The 23083-nt window shown below is 40.1% G+C and overlaps 1 protein-coding gene across 2 annotated transcripts in view; it reads left to right on the top strand.

Moving 5' to 3' along the window:
* The window catches only part of coro2aa (coronin 2Aa), a 31490-nt gene extending 12745 nt beyond the window's left edge, over positions 1-18745 (top strand). Inside the window, exons 1-12 of one of the 2 annotated variants that reach the window (XM_079279527.1) lie at positions 408-672; positions 6255-6455; positions 9289-9405; positions 10309-10458; positions 11010-11189; positions 12088-12204; positions 13488-13592; positions 13680-13776; positions 14820-14932; positions 15067-15157; positions 15632-15891; positions 17787-18745. In XM_079279527.1, coding sequence (XP_079135653.1) covers positions 6255-6455; positions 9289-9405; positions 10309-10458; positions 11010-11189; positions 12088-12204; positions 13488-13592; positions 13680-13776; positions 14820-14932; positions 15067-15157; positions 15632-15891; positions 17787-17927 — 1572 coding nt within the window. In that variant the 5' untranslated portion in view covers positions 408-672 and the 3' untranslated portion in view covers positions 17928-18745. Of the gene's footprint in view, positions 1-407; positions 673-6254; positions 6456-9288; positions 9406-10308; positions 10459-11009; positions 11190-12087; positions 12205-13487; positions 13593-13679; positions 13777-14819; positions 14933-15066; positions 15158-15631; positions 15892-17786 lie in introns of those variants that run through there. The other variant, XM_079279526.1, reaches the window with a different exon arrangement.
* The last annotated feature ends 4338 nt before the right edge of the window (positions 18746-23083 follow it).

Below are 23083 nucleotides of genomic sequence, written 5' to 3'. Positions count from 1 at the left end.
TAAAACAGCGAATAGTCAGGAGTGCAGAGAAAAACACTGACTTTATCATACTTCCTTCAGAGTTTCTATTGATATTTATGAATGTTAATCAGCTACAAGTTAGTCAAATTACATTTTGTTCTTGAGCAGCAAGGGTGAAGAACAGCGTCTTTGCCTCTTTCTTTCCCTCCTCCTGTCTTCTCTTTAATGATCAAGTGAGAAATCCTGATTGAGCAAACACTGCGGAGGAGAGAGAGGAATTACCTGCTGCTCTCTCTCTCTCTCTCTCTCTCGCCCTCTTTCCTTCCTTGTAGTCACCTCCCTCTCAGGGAGTGTACGCTCTCTCCTCCCTACATGTCCACACATGCACTCGTCTTCATGCTGCACGCACACACCCACCGTCTATTCTGACTTATCTGTGAGGACTGTGCGCATCAAAGAAGAAGCCTGCTTACGACTCTGCTCGGACAGTACTGGAGTGACAGATTTTGGACTGGCTGTTTGTGTGTGTGTGTGTGTGTGTGTGTGTATGTATGTGGGGGGGGAGCTTAGAGGGAAAGTGTTGATCCATGTGCTTGAGATAAAACCAGACACGTCATTTTTTTGTGGTGTTTTTTTGTGGCAGAGACGTAACTTTTTCTCACTCACTTAAGGACCCGCCGCTCCTGTGCCAGTGTCGACTCACTTGACAGGGTGAGTGCTGCTGAACTCCCAGTTTGACTTTCTAACACTACCTCTTGCTTCATTGCACACTCTTTTCTTTCTCTTCCGTGTTGTCTGTCTCTTGATATCTTTCATGTCCTACTCCTGGATCTGCCTCTGCAATTATGTTATTGATCTTTTACTCTTTAGACCTCTGTCCACTGTGTGTGTGTGTGTGGGGGGGGGGGGGGGGGGGGGTTTGTGTGTGTGCTCAGATTTTCCCCTGGGGATTCAAAGTCGCTGTGCATGAAGACAGGCTTGAACAAGATGAAACAAAAGTCTGTCTTCAAACCAGCTCTTTGCCTTGAATATGTGCATATTTGAAAAACTATTTTTAAGAAACTTTCCCTGCACAGCACAGATTTATTTGACGGTACGCTTGTCCTGCACTCCTTTTAGTTTAATTATCCCATTGCTCAAACCTGGACAAGTGTAGCCACTCATTCGCTTCCAGAAGCGTGGAAATATTTCTATTTTTTGCTGACGACAAAAAAAAATGTCAATATGAAACTGAAGTCGTTCCACAACAATGACATCATCCACTGTCCCAGTCGAGTCATCTCCACCACCACAGCTGTCTATTTATGGCGGAGTCCACCATTAGAAACACTGCGATTCACTGAAATATATGCCTTGTGGCTTGAAGTCACAGCTGTGGAAGTGAAGCTTAGACCTCCAACCTCAAGACTTTTGTAGTATTGACCAAACACTGTGAGTGTGTGTGTGTGTGTGTGTGTGTGTGTGGCATCGGTATCGGTGTCAAAAGTTGCCATTGAATGCTCGGTCAGATTTTGCGGCTTGTTTTACTTGATTTTTGCTCTTTTCTAAGTTTGACAAAGTTCTTTATTTAACACTGATGCGTTGAGCAGACTGGCACATTTGTTTTAGTGAAAAAAGGGTTATACATATTTATATTCCCATTGATAAGGAATTGAAAAAGCTGTGTTTGGTTTGTGTAGAAAAATGGTTCCTCGACTGTTGAACGACGCACCTGGGGAACTCCAGCTTGCTACATCACTATCTTCTTTTAAATTACTTTTGAAGACTTATCTTTTATTTATTGTGTGTTTTATTGTTTTGTTTGTGTTAAAGCACTTTGTGATGCTGGTTTCAATTAGTGCCATCAAATCAACTTCATTACATAGTTATTTTAACACACAGCCTTACTGTTGGCCAACGTGTTTGATTGTGTTAGTTTCTGAGTCTTGTGTCGGTTTATAGTGAGACTCTATGCCTTTCTGTGTGTACTATACATGATAGTTTGGAGGTTATTTATATCTGTTAAAACAAGAAATTAAGTAAATTGTTAATTTTATGATTATGTCTTATAAACATCCATGAACGTTACAGACCCATTTTCTGGTTCAGCTTTGACTCACTTGGTGTAGTTGTGCATGCACACAGTTTCCCTGTCCAATGAGGGATCATTACCAAAATTCCAGGTGTACTTTTACTTCCACTTGCAATGGTTTAGAAGATAATCTGTCTGTTGATTGTCTGACGACTTATGTTTCTATGTGACTTTTTAGTCATTTAGTCATTAAGTCATTCGTTTTCATACGCACAATGAACTCTTAAAAACAAGACCCAAGAGATCATACATTTTAATAATCCTTTAATGGCAGTCCAATTCTACCAGATTTTTTCTTTGCTAAAACCTTGTGCCTACATTACCCACAATGCAACTCAAATTGCCAACATATTTAAATGATTCATGTTGTCATATTCAGTTATATTTTGTCCTTGAAATACGCTGAAAGGAAAAAAATATTTAGTTCGATGAGCTATCATACTGACCGTAGATCGTAGAAGCTGATTAAGAATTCATTGGTTCTCCAAAACAACCCAATTGCTGTCAATATTGTGAAAATACATAATGTAGATCCCACAGTTAAGTTTTTTTTATTGTATCCATTCTCACCCTGGCTAGACTCCTGTACACGTTAATCATTAAAAATCAGTTGTAAAACCGCCTTCTACAAGCCAAGACCTTTTTATGTTTGCCTGGGTTTGTGTGCGTGACTGAATATCTCTACAAACTGCGTATAAAATGTGCATAACGTGGATTGTTTTTCGGAACTGATTTACAGCTCATGTCTATGCTGCATGCAAACACAAAGCTAAAAGATTCCCCAGGCAAACAGAGTGACACACTCGGACATAGCCGGTCTTATCCTTTCACACTCATTCACACGTGTGCTCTATAGAAATGAAGCAGCTATTGGATTACCAACGTGGCTGTTATCCTATTACAACACAGAGGTTGAAAGCTGTCATCTGTGTGCGATAGCAGACCGTCTAAACCGAGGGAAGTGTGTCTCACTCACTCCGACGCACACAATGGACATGTGGACACGCTCGTGCTGTTAACACACTGGCATGAGATGTGTTCACACCTGCACATTCCCCATCTTGAATTTCACTTTGGAGCGTTTACAAAACATTGCATCTCCAGCTTCAGAAGGCGAGGTTGGTGTGTTGGTTCTATGAGTAGCGGGTTTTTGGATTCGGTTTGGGGTTGTGTGGCCTTCATTGTTGGGACAGGAGAGGGCTGAACGTCCTTGCAGACAACCAGTTGGAGGTATTGATAGTATATCACTGAGTGTCTTTGAGTCCAAATTGTGTTCCTGCTCGTAGCTTTAGGCCCAACGCTGCCTTAGTCACCGATATCTTGACACCAGTAAGTAAACTTTGAACTCCCCCTCCTGCAACATCGAGCCTTGGCAAGCCAAAGAGAGGAGTGGCTGCTGGTGTACGAGTTTATGAGGTGCTTAAAAGACAGCCTGTAGGTGAGGTATAGGTGCATATGCTTTGCACGTCTATATACAAGTACAGACCCACACAAGAACTCGGGCAGAGCAAACCAGATGTACAATATCTCTTTTTTTTCGAAAGTCATATCTGTGTTTTCAGTTTACTTTTATGACTGTGTTTACAGCCCCCTTAATGCGGTTGCTGCTGTGACTCACTGGTCACGGACTAAAATAAATTTCCCTCTGACAAAAAACAACTGCATTTCTTTGTATTTAGCCAGACACGAAGCCTGTCAAAGAAGCCTTGTGAATAAAACCGTTTTTCAGCTGTCAGTGAAACGTGCCTGACTTGTCTTTTGATCAGCAAGAAGCTGGTGTAAAAATAGCCAGAGTAGTGTTTTCGTCATCAGTTCTGTGAGACGGGCCCGCCCACCATGCAGCCCTGCTGTGTACCTGCTGCAAGACGCAGCTGAGAGGAAGCTGCCACTGGCCTGATTACGACCTGCTTTAGATGGGACACGATGTCTTAGCTGTCTTCCCTGGAAGCCTCTCCCGCTGGTCTTGTAAGCCTCAGCAATACATGAATGCTGATTATATCTCCCTGGATGTGCATTGCATAGCATGTGCTGAAGCAGGAAACTGTTTGTTTCTCTGTGAGGTCAATAGGGATTTCTCACATGCCTTCATGGGTGTCTGCTGGTTTGCATATTAAAGTTGCAATGAGGAAGTTACCTTTTTAAAATATTGGTTTTGTTATTGTAGCAGGTAACATATCTCTTAAACGAACGCACAAAGAGGTGATAATGATCAAGAATGTATTTTGGGTGCTTATGCTTGCAACACATGTGTTATTAGAGATGTTTGAGTTTACAGAAGAGGAATAACTTACTTTCTAAAGCAAATATATATACCATGTTGGTATCCTGACAGGTTAAGTGTGTGAATACTGCAGGGTGAACTGCCAGGATGGATATAGGTAGTCAGACTCTTAAACACCTGAGAGTTTAATGAAGCGTCTCTTCAGGTAGCGAGACATTCCAGTGTGACAGCAGGCTCTCTGTGACGGCCTCGGGGTAGAAGGTGAGAAGAGCAAACCGAGACATAGTCACAATCTCCACCTGTGCATTTCTGTTACTGAGAGATTTATTTTCTTTGACCACATGTTCTCCGTCTGTCAGTTTCATTCCCTGCTCAGCTTCTTTCCAGGCAGCGATCCTGTCGCCACACCTGCATCATGTCAACCAAATGCTGTCATTTTAATTTCATGTAACAATGTTTGCATCTTGGTTGTATTTATTTAGCCATCATCAGGAAGGCCAGCGGGCAGCCCACATAAAACAGGAGAATTATGTCATTGTTTTTAAGGACATGAATTGTTTTTCGGTGCGATTCGTGCTGTTCCTCCTGTTGTCTTACTTTGCCCTATTAAATTTACTCCCTTGCTCTCTCTGTGTTGTTGTTGTTTGGGTCCATTTATTTCCGTTAGCATCTTGTCCATCAGCCTCCTCCACCCCTAATTCATAAGTAATGACCATGCAGCAGGCAGGCAGGGAGCCAGGCAGAGTAGCAGAGCAGACATGCCGACTGGTCAGACCTCGTCCCAGCAGACCAGCGCCACTTATCTCTCAAAATAATGACATATGCATCGACTGGCATCAGGAAAGTGGTTAAAAAGAGACTCAGGATTTGGGAAGTCTCAAAGGTTTATTTCTCCTTATCTGATTAGTTCCATATTTTAAATGCCGGCGTGTCCTAAAAACAACATATTTCATACAGAAATCACAGGAAATATGAATCTCGATGAAGCTCTGAAGTAGCAACATAAAGAGAAAGTCATCATCACAATGACACTATCACTGGTGTTACTTAGTCACGTGTTGACCTTAAAATACAACCGCTATAATTAACAAATATCTGTGCTTGAATGCTTATTCCATTACATCGCACATTTGAACACACTGCACTGACATGCTCAGTATTATTTTGCCATATTATTTTTACTGTGGGACACGAGCAGGTCCGAATAATCAGAATTTAACTTATAGGAGTAGGGATCGAGAAAAAGCTCACATCATTGACAGATAATGGGAATAAAAGTGGGACTAAAATATTACCTTGTGGAGCACCACAAGAAATTGTCATTTTAAAGGAAATTCACTGAGCGTTTAAATACAAATGACATTGTTTGAAACCATTTTAATGTGTATTATGTGTGGAGAATGAGTGGTTAAGGTTTAGTCAAAGGCCTCTTATCCTTTGTTGGTCAAAAGTCGCCTTTTCAGCGCGTTAATACTGGGTTGTACTGTGGCTATTCTGTTTAGATTTTCTCACTATTGTTAAATGGAGGAATTACTGTAGCATGCTTATACTTTACTGGTGTACCAAACCTTCTGTATAGCCAGCTTGCATATGCTCAACCAAGACTATATTGAATTGTTCTCCAGAGATCCCTTAGTAATCCTGCAGAGAGCCAACTGAAACAAAATGATTCAAGGCTTCATCCACTTTCGTGTTATTGTATAATCCTGATTGATTAATGATCAACCCACTCAAATGGTATATTGTTCTTTTTTGTTTTGACAAGTTTTTTTTTTTTGGGGAACAGGGACCAGTGCCCTGTCTAGGTTGCTAATGTTTGGCTAAATTGATCACATCTATAGTTACTTGTGAAAAAGGAACAGGAGTATCCACACCTATATTTAAAAAATAAATAAATAAATTAAAAAAAACATCAAAATAACTGAGAGATGATTCTCCTTGACTGACCTCCTCTCATTCCCCCCCCCCCTCTCTCCCCTCCCTTCCGTCCTCTTCCCTCAGATGACATGGCGTCCTCAGTACCGCAGCTCCAAGTTCCGCCACGTGTTCGGTAAGGCCGCCACCAAGGAGAGCTGCTATGATTGCGTGCCAATCACATGCAGCGTACAGGACAACAACTTCTGTGCCGTCAACCCACGTTTCCTGGCAGTCATCACTGAGTGTGCCGGGGGAGGGGCCTTCCTGGTGCTGCCTATCCATCATGTGAGCATCTCCCATATCATGGCAGATTTTACAGACTGATGTCAGCTTTTTAAAGTGGCATGTGCACTGTTTCTCTCCGGATGTTGTTGGTGGATACTGTGATATGTTTTGTTGATATGTACTCTGAAGAGAGACAATTTCTCTTCCTACAAGGGGGAAAAGGCCTGTCTCCAGACCTCTGAATCGCCATCTTTTTTTTCATTATTTAATGATGTGTACACATCTTACGCATTTTGAGGTTGTGGTGGGGGGCATTGTACTGGACACACATTATTTTGAAAGGTACAGTGGTGAAACATTAGTCAGGCAAGAACTTCTTGCATATAAAATGTATGTAAATGGGGAACTTTGCATCCTTTCCACAGCTCTACACTTGAAATGCCTCTCAAAAGGGTTCTCATCTAAAACACAACTCAACTTTTCTACATTCATAAAAGATTGACATTGTCCTTAATTATATAGCAACATAAATGAAAAATAGCATCAAGAATTAACAACGTGAGATTGAACATGACAACTGCACATGTTGTTGCATGGCTAATAATGAACTCCTAAATCCTCATATCACGGAGATGCATCACTCATGTTAAAGCAAAACGAAACAGAATAATCGGCTGACATCAACATAATGTCAGTCAGACTAATAATTAAGTGAAATAAAATGACAATTCAGTCTGATTATACGGGCCGGAGAAAATCACTGCGGCCACTGTTCAAAAAACATTGTAGAAAGATTTGACCTGAACAATATCTCTGCAAACAAGAGAGAATTACTTATGATCCTTGTAGTTCCTCATAGTTATTATTTTGCTCCACGTAAAAAGATGGTTGATGCTGTTGCCAATGAGCATGATGCTTAATTCAGGTTTCTTCCAGCTAGCTACCTAGCAGGCACACAACAGGAGAAACAGGGAAAATCAACATGACAAATTGGACTCATAACTGAAGTTGGCTTCAACCAAAAAGCTGGACAGTTTTACAAAAGATGTAAATTCACGTCAGAAGTGATTAGGAAGAGCAGATTTTTTTAAATATATTTTTGTTGATTTTATTAGGTTCATCTGCTGACTTCAATGCCTGCCATTGTTTCCCTCTTTGCTCCTGCACACACAGCACACCTGGAAAAGACAGCTCTGCTCTCAGATTATAAATAGGACGTCAGCAGTGGAGCCAAAACAAAATCTCCAAATACCAGGAAACCCCCGGCAGCTTTTTCACTGCAACCTAAACATCACATGTGGTCTTCTTTTCCCTCATTCTATCTTATCTCACTCACAAATTTCACCTTAAATGTGATCAATCAAATACTCTCCCAGACGTTATTTATGCACATTATCACATCCACTGGTGTTATCAGTAACAATAGGGATCTCTCAAGTAAACTGAGCCAGACTTCCTCTCTCGTGTGCCGGTTAGATTTACAGTCCTGCTGTATATCTCTCCTCCAGAGCCATTCATCAAGCTGAACACCTCTCTCACTCCTTTTTCCCTCTCTCCGTCTGTCTCCATCTTTTAAATCGTATCGGTGAGTTATCACCACCCTCCTGGCATGGGCAGAAACTGCATACGAGCTTAGGAATGACATAACTCATCTTTTGACCCCCCTCTTCTCCTCCTTTAACTGTCTCAAGGAGGTGAAACGTCCCACGTCTGGCGCCCTTCACCTCTTATTATATACAGTCTACCTCCCGTCCATGTGTGTGCACTCACAGATAAGGTATTGTTCTGTGGAGAAAGTAGTTAACACGTTGAACAGAAATGCTATGGTTTACTTACTTGTGCATGCGTCAGGTTTGCAGGAAAGCACAGATAATTGTTACATCATTCCCATGTTCCACACACACACACACACACCTTACCTGCACAGTAATCTAGCCTGCAGGTGTGAGTGTGTCAGTAGAGGGATTGTTCTGTTTGTGCAAACAGCATAATTAGCGGTCTTGTTGAGGCAGAAAATCTTCAAGACTGTTGTAACAGGATCGTGGAAAACCAGGGCGTGTGTCCCAAACGTGTTGCGCCATTCCACCTTCAGTTTAGGGGGTTTCATGTTAATGTCAAGAGGAAGTCTGACTGCAAGGCAAGCTGGGACACTTTCACCAACCTGCACAGATCAACCGGACTTGTTGTATATTTCATCCGGCTATCTTTAAAGCTGCTCGAACCAATATTTTTATATGAAAGGGGAAGTTTCAATTTCATTGGTCAGCTTACAGGACTTTAGAAGTACAACTGCATATGTGGAAAAAGTTGTATAAAGCTGTCTGATGCCTTGGTTTGGTCTGAAAACGACAAATCTTTTACCGGACCTCTTTAACCCGCTCCTCATCTTTGCTTGAGGCGAGCAGTTTGAGGCTACATCAGACGCTACCATTATAACACACCCAAATCTCCACCCAAGCTGGTAGTGATTGAGTTGCATTGTGGGTAATGTAGGCAAAGTAAGATATCTCTGTATTTAAAATCCTCTTCTTTTTTAGTTTTTTAAACTGTCCACCGTAAATCTGACAACGTTATAGGAGTGCAATGCTAAATTGATTGAGTTTTATTTTAACAATAAATGACAACATGATCAAACCTCAGATCATTTGCATCAGACTCTGCAGTTCCCCTGATCTCCACGGGACCTTTCAGCATGTTTTATCTCATTGTTGATTTAATGGCCCACAACAAATTAGATGTAACGTGTTCATCGGTAAGCTGTGGAGCTACTTGTAGACAGATTTTGACATGACTTTGAACAGAGCCAGGCTAGCTGTTTCCCCCTGCTTCCAGTCTTTATGCTAAGCTAACTAGCTACATAGTTGACGGTTTTTTTTGTCCGTTTGTATATCAGACGGGTAAAGTGGATCCTCAGCACCCCCGGATATCGGGCCACAGAGGCAACGTGTTAGACGTCAAATGGAATCCCTTCAACGACTACTGCATCGCCTCCTGCTCCGAGGACACCATGGTTTGTACACACACACACACACACACACACACACAGTACATTTTCAAAATGGTTCACTGATGTGCTGTTATTTCCCTGCGTTATGAACATGTAGCAGCAGGGAGATCATTTTATTGCCTCGCTCTTTAGCCTTCAACAACAACTAGAAGTCATTCCACACATTCCTCAGCCCTGAGTTGGCAGATCAATCCCCGTACACAGAAAGACAAAAGGAAGAGTCAACAGGGTCTAAGACTGTTTTTGTAAAGTGTGCCATTTATTTTCCCTATTCAGTTGACCCTGGATTATTTCTGTAAAGGTTATTTTCATCGATTTAGAGGTATTAAGAGCAGAGTGTTTGTTTTGTGTGTGTGTGTGTGTGTTTGCAGAGGTGGAGAAAGTATTCAGAGTCTTTACTCAAGTAAAAGTGCTAATACCACACTGAAACAATTGTTACACCACGCAGCAACCTTTTGTGTCTGAAAAGTGAAGCCATTGAGGAAGTACCTTGAACTTTCATTCTTTCAACCGGCCGTCAGAGGGCGACTCCTCTGGTTGCAAAAGGAACTCAGATTGTACAGAAGTCGATAAGAAAATGACCCAACTTCTCAATTGATTTAGTACCTCAGTAAACATTGTTTGATTATTTTTCAAGCAATAGATTGAATGTTTAGTTGGTAACAATTCAAAAGAATAGTGTGCAATGCAGCCCAGAATCCAAAATTAAAACAATTCAAAGGAAAAGCAGAAGATCTTCACAATTTGAGAATCAGGAACCATGAAATGTTTCATGCATCATGTTGTATAAGTTCTTCATATGTGTTGTATGCACAAATCTTTGTCAAAAAATGTGTTCTTAGATACATTGTGTGTTTTGTTTACCTGGTGTCCTGTGTGTGTGTGTGTGTGTGTGTGTGTCTACAGGTGAAAGTCTGGGAAATCCCTCCTCATGGTGTGCTGAAGAACCTCACAGCAGCGTGGAAGGAGCTTCAGGGTCACAGCCGCAGAGTGGGCCTCATTGAGTGGCACCCGACCGCTAACAACATCCTCTTCAGTACGGGCTATGACTACCAGGTAACACACACACACACACTAACCCTAACCCAGCCACATAAAACGACAAGCTGTTACGTAATATGTATTACCATGCAGCCAAACGGGTCACAGCAGCCCAGTTCTTGTTCATATATCATGATAGAGATTGCTCACTATGACGACGCAACCCGCTGATTGTTGCTGATCTGTATTAAGTATTAAGTATAATTAAAATAATATCAAGTCGCCCCACTTTTCACTGTGTGAACAGCTGTAAACACGTTTACAGATGTAAACGATGTAATCAGACATCAAGATGTAATCAGACATCACTTCATACAAACCAGTTTTGCTTCACATGTACCCAGCTTTTAATAGAGAACTGAGTGAAGTCAGAACCAATAAGAGTCCTGAAAATAAAATAATAAAATCGTCAGTATGAATGTTCGAATCAATACCTTTTTTATTTCCCACAAAATTTCGAAGCCAAGTCTCAAGTACAAAAACTGAGTTTCTTCCCAAACTTGTTGTCGATTGTTGAATTTCTGTATGTGTGTGTATTTACATCGGTGTGTAATTTACACCTCCAGGTGATGATCTGGAACCTGGACTGTCCTGAGCAAGTGATAAAAAACCCCGTACGGACAATCAGCCACCACACAGACGTCGTCCTCTCCATGTCGTTCAACACAGAGGGGAGCCTCTTTGCCACCACCTGCAAGGACAGGAAGGTCCGACTCATAGAGCCGCGCTCAGGAAACCTACTGCAGGTGTGTGTGTGTGTGTGTTGTCTTTACCTGTTTTCAGACAATTCTGTAGTTAAATTTGAGTGCTCTAATTGTAAAGGTAGTTACTATGCTATGTACCAGTTCATCTAAATAACTGTAAAGAAAACCTGTAGTTAGAGATATTATTATTTACGGTATTTATTTTTCAACAAACAGGAATTTATTTGTTTATTTCAGATATTTAAAAAAATGATAAAAAGCACATATAAAAGAGATACAAAAATATATTTTTTAAATATACCATTTTTAGCTGAAGCATTTCTTGTTCTTTAAATAGGTTTTAAGGACTCTGTTGCATTATCAGCAGCTCATTCACCTTTTCTCTCAAACTTTGACTGGAAGCTTTTTTTAGATGCACTCTTCGTAAAAAGAACCTCATGTAGTTTAAACTGCAGTGAAAAAACTGCAGGTATTTTGGGGGGTGAAAACACAATTTTGGATAAATGGTGACATAACATCTGAAGGAAAATCAGTTAAATTAATATGTTCCTCTTGAAAAATCAAGATTTGTTTTTCAGTGAAAATCAATAAAACCTAAATACCACAAGCCTTAGATGTCTTGTACAATAGCATCTCAGCCAATATTGCATAAGTGGGAGTTCCTGCCTCGTTCCCTCTTCCCAGCCCAGGCACTCATCCAGCACCACACAGCCAAAACTGACACCTCTGGCCAGAGCAGGCACCTCTGGCCAGAGCAGGCCCATAGCATAGCTCCACTGACCTCACACACTTTATATCAGTCCACTCGCGCTACTTTGGCCTGCTAAACAAGCTCTCCTGGAAACATAAGAAGCATTACGTCACTGTGCTGTAATGTAATGTAAAGACATCAAATGTTTAGTATGCTTGCTGCTTTGTTTTAAGCCTGTTGTGTTTGCAGGAATCCAACTGCAAGACACACAAAGCCAGCAAGGTGCTGTTCCTGGGCAACATGAAGATGCTCTTCACATCGGGCACTTCACGTTACAACGACCGACAGTTTGCTCTGTGGGATCAGGTGAGATCAAATTACAGCACAGGAAGTATTTTGTGACAGAATCACCTCACCTCAAAGGTCCAAAAACGTTGCTTTTTCTGCACTTTAATGCACATTTCACGGTCTTAATCATGGTCAGCTGGATCTGGTTTCAATATGTGGCGTTTCTATTATGTGATGACGCATGCAATCAATTGTTATCAGGTGACCGGAGTGCCACACTTCGGTCATGTGGTGACACCTGAACCAGCTCCACTCACTGATACAGACCATGTGATGCAGTCTGACGCTCTGAAAAAGATTAAAGTTGGACCTTTGAGTTTGTATTCAAATATCTTGTTGTATTCGATCAACAGTCCAAGATGTTTAGTTTACTGTTGGATAATCAGCGAATGTTTGACATTTTTACTTGAAAAGTAACTGTTTTGATTAATAGACAATCAAAATAGTGGTAATAGTAACAAATAGTTAACTGGATAAAATTATGACATTTTAGAGACAGACATGAATATAAACTGCAACTTCCCTGTTTGGCGGAGAGACTGTAATTCTAGATTGATTAAATTTAACAACAATATGGTGATATACAGAGATGCCTTAACTACAGTGCATATAGACAATCCACATGAGAAAAAAAAGAAAATGTCAATAAAATGATGAGAGCAAAGACCCAGAAATAGGAATAATCCCAATAGTAGAGAATTCATAATATTTCATATTTGGGAGAGATGTCCCCAGTCTAGACGGCCCTATTTCCTGTCTCACGTCATTAAAACCTCAGAGGAGTAAAGATTCAGGATAAAAGAAAAAAAGCACGGTTGAATGTTGAGAGAAGTATAGAAAGGAAATGTTTAGAGAAAAAAGTGAGGAAAGTGGAACCTTTTGGACATAATGAACTTTGGGAAAGGGTTTTCAACAAATCATTGATTTATCATAATTAGTTTCAAATGGCCTTATGTGTGGATCAGATACTTGGAGTGTAAAAAAACCCAAATACGAACGTGTGATCCCTGCGGTTGATGCAGTGAGGCTAATGCAATGCTCAATATCAAGTGGAAACTCTCTCACAAACACAACTCTGCCATCTAGTGGACAAACCGGTGGACTTTGGTGTGTTTTGATTTGTGAGAGTGTATCGTGGGTGGAAGATTATAGCCAAAGCAGGGATTAGGGACTAAGCGCTCAGTTTTTTTTTCTGTGCCGGAGAGTGCTGTCTATGTAGTAGTGTTTTTTTGATATGAGGGAATGTTGTCCATATTGCTGGTGCTGAAGTGTTTGTTTTTGATCCTGGTGTGTGTTTGTAGGACGATCTGTCTGTGCCTTTGTCACAAGAGAACCTGGATGGTTCGTCAGGACTCATCTTTCCGTTCTACGACCCAGACACACACATGCTCTACCTTGCTGGGAAGGTGGGTCTCTGAAAGCAACTAGAACGTCTTTATACACAAAATACTTTTCATATTATTGTGACAAAGTCTTCTCTTGTCTCTTGTCAGGGTGACGGAAATATGAGGTACTATGAGATCAGCTCAGAAAAACCATATATCTACTATCTCACAGAGTACCGGTCAAACCTACCTCAGAAAGGAATGGGTAAGAAATGCACACACACACACACACACACTGGGACTATGTTGTTTTAATCAGTCTCCAAAATGTTGGATTTAACAATTTACTTGCTTAAATGTGTGTAAAATGTGGCGATTTGGAAACTCTGCCTGCCTTCTGGTCTTTCAACTGTAAGCAAAGCTGCTGTGCAAATAAGCCTGCAATATTTGAATAACCAAACCGGCTGATCAAGGTGAAGTCGCAGATCACGTGAAGTGACACGCAGTCACTCTCGTTTAGAGTCAAAACAAGGATATAGTGAAATGGAAGTAGTTGAGATTCTAGTTCAAAATGTTGCCAGGTTCTTACAACCGTGGTTTCTACATGAAACTGCTTCTATTAGACTCATTTTCAGCCTTTGAGGTAATGTTCTGAATTAAAGTCCTGTTTTAACTGAAACTTTAAAAATATAGTGTTTCCCTTAACTTCCACTACTTTGTGTTTTTAGATTATTTAGTTTTTTACTTGCTTGTTTTTTTTCACATGTTTGATGAGCCTGAGATCTAAGATTTTCACTGCCAGTGATGGCTTTTCTGCAGTTTTGGGTATATGACAATGAAGAACTTGAAATTCGAAAGCAGTCCAAAAAATGTCAGGAAATAAATGCCAAAGTCGTCGTAAAGATCTAATGAACAGAAAAGATCCATTTATTTTAATTAAGGTGGGTGTTAAAAAGCCAATCATTTCTTTACTGAACATGGTCCTGTGCTGTGGGCGGGTATGATCCTGCATTGACACTTTTTCCATTGCAATATGAACATACATGTGCGCCGGTTGAAGGGCTTTTGTACACTTTTGCATATTGCAAAGTTAATAGCGTTAATCTCTTTCTTTTCAAGCCATCATGTGATTCCACTACATATTATTTGCAGTTGTGTGTTGTTGACCTTATCTCCGTCAGTCAGCACACTTTCTGTGTAAAGTAATTGTTCTTAACGCTCAATAATATAAGTATATTATAGCACAGTAGTGCTGCAGAAAAAGTGGATTTCCTATATAACAGAGTAAAACTGTGTGTCTTCCTTCAGGTGTGATGCCAAAGAGAGGTCTGGATGTGAGCTCCTGTGAGGTGTTCAGGTTCTACAAACTGGTGACGATCAAGAGTCTTATTGAGCCTCTCTCAATGATCGTGCCCCGCAGGGTGAGAGCGCACCCACTCACACGAACACCAGAGGATATATGTAAAAGAAATGCCTCCAATTTTCAAGCTGATGAGACCTAATTTGGTGTGCGAAAAGTACGTCTGTCTGAAATGTACTGTGCATGCGTTTCTAGTCGGAGTCGTACCAAGAAGACATCTATCCAATGACTGCTGGTAACAAGCCGGCTTTGTCTGCAGAGGAATGGCTCAGCGGCATTGATAAAGGTCAGAACTAATGTGTGTGTGACACATTTATAAATGTTGGCGAGGTCTACAGGTTTGGTGGTAAGCTGCGCCAAAGTGAATCATGATCAGGGTTCAAATATACCAGAAAAGAAAATACAAGTATGGCTCGGTGGAATCAAGATCACATATTCTTGCTTGAGTTCTTGCTTTCATTTAAAAGGTTTTCATGCCATACTAAAGGTGTGTTTTGTGTCGCTACTGTCATAGTTCTGTAGTGTCTAATGTAATTATGATAATTCCTTACTCGTGGTGAAAGTAGTACGAATATCATTTACTTCAGCATTTTAAGTCGAAGTACATGAGCAAACGTTGTAGCTGGTCAAGGTAGGACTGATTTGAACTTCTTTATGTCATGTCTGGTAGTTTTAATTTGTGACAATTCATCAAGGTTAATCTCTGAGAACATTTATTCTGCTTTCAGGATCATTCAGCTCCTCTTTCTTTGTCCTCCAGGTCCGGTGCTAATGTCTCTTAAGCCTGGAAGTCAAGTAGCAGAGTCGTACTCGGAGATGAGCAAGGGATGGGGAAACTCGCTGGACACTCGCAGGTCTCGCAGCAGACCAGGCATGCTGCAGCTGTCTTACATTCAGGACCAAGTGGGAACCAAAGACGGCAGCGAGGACAGCGGCAATACAGAGGACGGCAGGAGTCGGACACCCGTCAGCAACGGAGAAGTCCTCGCACTTTGCACTCCGCCCAGGACAGAGAATGAGGTACCGGATGACTTTTGTCATTCTTCGAGTTTTGTTTTTAAGGGCAGGGGTCTAAAAACCATGCGAATGCTATTTATTTACAACCTGCGTAAATACACTTTATGGTGAAATGATATAGAACTAAGTCCAACGGAAGAATTCAAAATGTGGCTTGAATTTCTATCTTGTTAATTCACTAACCCTGAAAAATATATCGGAGAACCATAAAATTAAGATGGAATGAATTGAATGAAGTATGACAAGACTTTAAAACTTAAATGAGAAAAATCTTCGAGTCGTCACTTTGATTGATGTTTTCATTGGAATAATAAAACTGCACTGTCAGCAGTAAATAAAAATATGAATTTCAAGATGTTTTCCTCAAACACCAGAGGAGGCTGAGTAGGGTCCTGTCAGGCTGCGTAAACAAGCTCCCCCAATCACATTCGACCTGAGAAATGCAAAACCTTGGGTAAAAGAAAAGTCCAATACATACAGCTGCTTCTCAGAAAGGCTGCTGATGTTTGTTGTTGACAATATATCCCATGAACTTACCAAAACCAACATTAAAGTAATCCTACTTCGGTATTGTCTCTGTATCTAGCGACCAACATATTGTATTGCTGTGGCCAATGTAGTCTAAAAACATACAGTATATATAATATATATATGTGTGTGTGTTCCTTCATTATAATAAACACAGACTCTGTAGTGTATTTTGAGTCAAATATTTACTCCTGTTTGAGTGATGTCTGCTAAAGTTTTCAGCAGTTTTAGGAAACAACGTTTATAGAATATACAATACATCTTTGTGAACGGTTTATAAACATATACATCTCAATAGGATTCAATGGCTCGGTGCTAACCAACAAATTGTTGGCTTTGGCTTTTTCACGAGAGATAAAACATATAGAACATCATCAGCCTTACCCTTAAAGGGTCACTTTGGTATTTTTCATCCTGTGTTTTTACGTGTAAGTGACTAATGGGGACAACAGTTTTTGAAAATGGTTCAGTGGACGACAGACGCTAAATGGCTGCAATGTAATCATAGCAGACAATTGCACCCCGTCGATTTATGTCCACTAAAAGTGCTTGTTTTTGCGACTGACATGCTCTGGTTGTTATTATCTGACAGCATTATGGAAAAGGAAATACAGAAAAACACTTTTCTTACCTTTTAGTTTTTGTGTCATGTGACTTGTTGCTGGAGGATAAGGGTGGAAACGTGAGTGGAGTTAGTGAAAGGAGGGGCGAGTTTTGTGTTGCAGTACAAAACTGTCTATTAACAGTGTTAATAGAAATATTTTTCATCAGCTGAATTTGACAATGTGGATGTAACGTGAGATTTAAGAACAAGACTGCTGTGAATAACAAACAGACCGGATCGAGCAAAAGGTAAAGAAAAATGTTTTCTATCTCTGTAGGGTCATTTTTATGATGTTGTCAGACACTTATAAGAACAATCTGAGCCTGTCGGTGGCAAAAACAAGTACTTTTAGTGGACAGAATGGCTGATATGATTACACTGCAGCTCGCTAACACAGATTATTGGGAAAAATAAAAGGAACAGAACAAACTGCAGATTTCTCCGTTAACACTGAACCAATTTCAAAACGCGTTGTCGCTGTTACTCATTTAAACACAGAAACATGCGAAAAGAGGGTCCAGGTTGAAAAATACCAAAGTTACCCTTTCAATATTGCGGCGTACACTATAATAATTAAAGGGGGACCTAGATGAACGTATCAACATCTGGATTATGGCAGCTGGACAGTTAAGAGAAAACAGAGATTTTACCGAGTAAATCAAACTGAATCTGAAGCCTAAAAGTAGCAAAAAAAAGTGTACATGTCTCCCCCCGTCTCTAGTGGAAATGACACCCTTGATATATTCTGCATGTGTTTTGTCCACAGCTGCGACTGAAGTTCCACAAGCAGCAGGAGGAGATCCGACGGTTGAGGGAGCTCCTCAACCAGAGGGACGTGCGCGTCAAACAGCTGGAGCTGGAGATTAAGAACATCAAAAACTCCCAGTCTCACCAGAGCTCCCTCTAAGACTTTCCCCGCCCACGGGGTCCCCTCCACCGCCTCGAGGAACACATGCATCACTGTACAAACTTACTAACCCCATCGTCAAACCACGACACCTGTTCTTAGGATCCCGACTCACCTCTTTACCTTTAATGAGCCCTCCACACTCACTGCACAGGGGTGCTTTAAACCTCAACTTTTGTGTTTTTGTTCATTCTGTCTGTTCCACACACACAGTGCACATATTCTTTGTTCATGCACGTACACTAAAACACGGAGTCTCGCCCAGCTGTAACATGGTTTATTAAAACGATTTGCACCTGTGGACCTTGACCTTTCTTTTGTACGCTTCAAAGCTATGCAAGTTATTGTAATTTTTTGCTTTTTCTGCTCTTTGTAGCTGGCGATGAAACGGGATGTCTGTGCCTGTCTTGACTGGATGATGTGGCTAACTGCGTGTTTGAAAGTTGTTGCAGGGCAGGAGCAGACATCCTGGGTGATTGTGCGATAACGCAGAATTTTTTTATTTTTTTATGGTTGGTGATTGTTTTATTTCCAATATTCAAACTACTGTAAGTGGAGGTGGCTGTGGTGTTTTTAATGTATGCTTGAATGTGTGCTTGAATGAGAGCGATCTAAATGAATGACAATATCATGATCCCAGCTGTGTTCTTGTGTTCCATTAAGCTGCATTTGTTTTTATTTTTTTTAATTGCTGGAAATTTGAAAATGAATCAATGCGTTTCACTGCAGCTATTGTGTAAGCCAATTCTGTAACTGATGCCATGTAGCAGTTCTTCATTTTTTTTGATTTATTTTGAAATACAGGCAAAGAAAATTGACTATTTGTTCAAGTACTTGAATTCCCGATTGTAATTTTGCAACATACAGCATGCAAACATGTTTTTAAAAGGACAAAAAGCGTGCTTTAATTTTTCCTGAGGTCACTGTGATAAAAACAATTCAAAGCCATTGTAGAGCCGTAGTCCTGCACCACTTCTGGGTTAGTTTGTGTTCCACTAGCTTTTAGTCGTGAATGTATTTTCTTTTAAAATGTGTCTTTTATTGCCCTTTGTAAAAATCATGACACTGGGATTTTCTGTTCATATTTTAAGCTGAAAGAGTATCTGCTTCTTCAGTGGTTAGTGAAATATGAGCACGTCATAGCTCTGGTGAGTGACAGCGGGAGTTCAGATGGGAGATATAATATATATTGAGATGATAGAAATGTGTGTACCGTCAGAGATACCATGTAGTATCTCTGCTGTATTATTTAATTTACTGAATTAAACTTCCTATCTAGTTATTTCATTCATATACAGTTCCTCAGAACAGGTACAATGGATTTATGATATATAATGATTTCACTCTATGATTATTGGGTTTCATTTATATTGCCCATTCCTGTGCAGGACTTCTTGAATGCGAACACAAATTATTATTATTTAGCTTGACAGTTGAAAGCAGCACTGGAAAAAATGAAATCTCCATCTCATCTCTTACTCTCATGTTCTGGAGCTTTAAACGGTCTTCATTAGCAGGTCAAGTTTGTGTAAGTGGGTTTCAATGAGTAGATATTGTTTTTTTGGGGGTTTTTTGGAAGATGGACAGAGAGTTACCAGTATGATGTTTCAGCTTTGAAAGAGATCCTCTGTGTTTAAAATGACAAACGTCTAGATGAGGCTACTGGAAGAGAAGTGATCTCGACAGGGAGACGGGTCTTCATCTCATAAAATAATCCGTTTACTTACATGTGACAGGGAAAACATCAATGGTTTCTTTTTAAATGCTTAGCTGTGATGATCTGTTAATTTAAAGACTTAAATAACTAAAATGTACACACAGTCACACTGAGCACTTAGTGAAGTCCATGCTAATGGCATTTAAAAATGCATTTTCCCTCAATGAACTTCTGAATGGTGTTCAGACCACTTTCTTATATTAGTTGCCTTCAGAATTTAAACATTCCCTTGTTCTCGATGTTGAGAGGGACAATTCTCTGCCATGTAAATATGCATAGATGTTACAGAAGTGCTTGCAGATATTAGGCAACACAAACAGCACATACAGACACACTGGCCTCAATACAACTGTGGACCTTTTGACCTCTGGGAGGACCGTTCTAGCACAGCTTCATCTCCAGCTGACTTTTGTCCAGGAGCAGCAACGCACCGGCCGTAGTAAATTCTAACCGCCACTGCTGTTGGTGGATGAGTCTCCACATTCCCACAGTGCACTGCTGTGTTTGCAGCTGACGTGGACTTGCTTAAGGGCTGATTTGGTTATTTGAACACATCACAACAGATTGTAGATTGGACTTCCAGAGCCATTCCAACAAGCTTAAATTGTGTCAATGTTTCCCTCAGAATTTATTCAAAATTTGTTTTTCCCAATCCCAAAAAACTATTTTATTTGTATTTTATGATATTTCTCCTTCTGAAAGGTCTCTCTGGAAATGGACGGATGAACTGTTGTCTACCAAAATTGTGCATTTAAAGAACAGTCATTGGTTAGCTTAGTAATTCAATGCTTGATGCAGTTTATACCACAAATAAATACTGCATACCTCGAGCTAAATAGCATGGCAGCTGTCATTTTTTAGCCAATTTTTTCAGCGCCGTTTTACAGTGACTGAACTGTTAACGGCATAATTTGTCTTCTACAGTCTTTACTGCTGGCCCATTTCATACCTGTGTGACCAAAAACTATGGAAACTTACAATTTTCAACATTTAATAACAACAAAAACATGAAATAATCCTGTTGATAAATGATTTAAACAAAGCGATTATTAAAACTTAACTCATTATTGTGAAAAGAATGTGTCATTCATTTTCATGACTCAATTTTATTCGGACATCCGTTTCATTTGATGAAAGCTTTGATTTAAAAATTTTAATTTTCGTGATGTAATATTCCCTGATAACACTTTTCATGTTGAGTTTTATTTCATAATGTCAAAGAGCAAGGATGGTAATAGTAGCCTACTTCTCAGCCTGTGATACAAGTTGAATAATTCCCTCCGTCTTCTTTAAGCATTAAGCTTGTGGAATAAACTAGTTGTGTGGAAGTTTAAAGATATGGGCGTCGGCTTGTTAGGGAGGGTCAAACAAAAAAGATGCTCTTGGTTGCATCGAGGGAAATGAAGCTGCCGGACTCAGGAACAAAAGTCAGGATATTTTGACCATTCTGTGAGTTCACCAGCTTCATTGAAGTGCAGCACTAAATCGCTGGAGTACTCCTCTAAATTGATGAATGATGGATTTTTGATTTGATGTTTCAAAAGCAACACTATGACACTGAGACAACAGAATGATGAGCTCACTGCCGGCTATCAACAAATATCCACTCATATATTTTAATATTTATGGTGTACCACCCTTGTGCCAGCACAACTAGAGTATCATTTCAATTTCCACTTGTTATACATTAGAATGAATTATTAACAATAAGCATTGGGAGTGGAAAAGCAAAGTTGTTTCTTCACAAATCTTTTTTTCTTGCTGTTTTCTCCAAATCATCTTATGAATTAATCATCACAATGTTCTGCTGAAGTAATGATTACTTTGCTCTACTAAAGATTGTAAGAGATGGATCATCATTCTGTGGTTTTATTATTGATGTGTCCAATACCAAGTCCTCAGAAAAACATCTCAACAAGCCAAGTGACAACAACAATATCAATCTATTCCAGACACTGACAGTCTCTTACTTTATACTGGAACAATAAGCTACAGCGTCGACTGTAGCATTCACCGTCTGAAGACGTCTGATTTAACAGTTCATTAAAGGGTTGTTGCTGGGTGGGTTCATATAAGCCTCACTGTGCCTGGTCTGGATGCATTTTAATGCAGTTATTGTGATTTCCTTCTATTTTTCTGTTAAATGTTATGCCGTTTATTTTTATATTGTTTCGAAATGTAAGAAAAAGAACAATGAATCGCATCAAATCTATTTGTCTTCTCTAATAGGGCATACTACCTTCCTTCACAAAACAATAAATTGAAGTAAAAACATTTAACTCAATGGCTCAACTACATTAACATTTAAGCAGCTAGCTATTTCTGTTACAAAGTCAGCAGTGCTGCTTGCAGGTCCTGCAGTTCCCTCAGTAAACTGCTGACTATTTGGAGTCTCTGAGGCTGCAGCGTGTAGACGGCTAACATTGTTTATCTGTACACGATTGCCTGGCTTGTGTTTGAAATTAAAAAAGGGCTCTAAAAGAAGCAGCAGCCTGGAGAAGATCAGCAGCCATGAACTCTTTTAGAAACAAGTTGTTCCGCACAAGCACAGTCATGAAATTGAGTTGCTATTGCTGAGCTCAATGTTGAAATCTATCACTATCTTGGGGTAACATTGTTTCTGTAGAGCGTATAATTATAATTTTGTTTTAGAATATATTCTACAGGTTACAAGATAGTACGGCATTAACTTTAGTGGGAAAACTCCTTGATGATACGTTCTCAAGTCTGTCTTAAAACAATACTCGCGTGTCCAAATGTCATTCAAATCTACTCTCCAACAAGTCACAAGATGGGGTGAACAAAGATACGAAAGAAGAAACCATTCCATCATTTTGCTGTAAACTAAATGTTTTTTTCTTATCTTTTATTCTTGTGAAAAACAATTTAGCCCCTTCAGCCCCCCCCAAAAAAAAGATATTTAAATGAAACACCCAGCTAGGATTTGACAGCTCAGAGCCACAATGAAGGCTTTGATGAGGAGTCCCCCGAGCAGACATCGCTTTGTCGAGGGCTTATCAAGCCAAACGGGCTGGGAACCACCGCTGTGATCATTTTCCTTGTCCATAATGGTCATGAAATGATCCATTCCTAGTTGAAGTCCAATGTTAGAGTTGGTGGACCAAAATCTGCCGTCCTCATCCTGTGCAAAAATGCATTTAGCCGAAGCTAATATGAGACTTTGGCAGTCTGTTAGTCAAATCAAGTAAATCTTCTTGAGTCTTAAAAAATATATATATATATATCACTTTTGTTTTCACACTAAAAACACAAACTTACTGACACTGTGAAGGCCTCATACAGTATTAGGTATGGGTGAATTTCAGAAAGCATTTTACACAGAATAAGACTGGATTTTGTCTCCATCTCTTACATCGGACTCACTAGAAAAGGTTATCCTTGAGACTAGTATGGTGAGGAGTAATGGTTACAGAGACTA

The sequence above is a fragment of the Melanostigma gelatinosum genome, assembly GCF_949748355.1.
Source record: "Melanostigma gelatinosum genome assembly, chromosome: 11".
Taxonomy (NCBI): domain Eukaryota; kingdom Metazoa; phylum Chordata; class Actinopteri; order Perciformes; family Zoarcidae; genus Melanostigma; species Melanostigma gelatinosum.
This window is presented reverse-complemented; position numbering and strand designations above follow the sequence as displayed.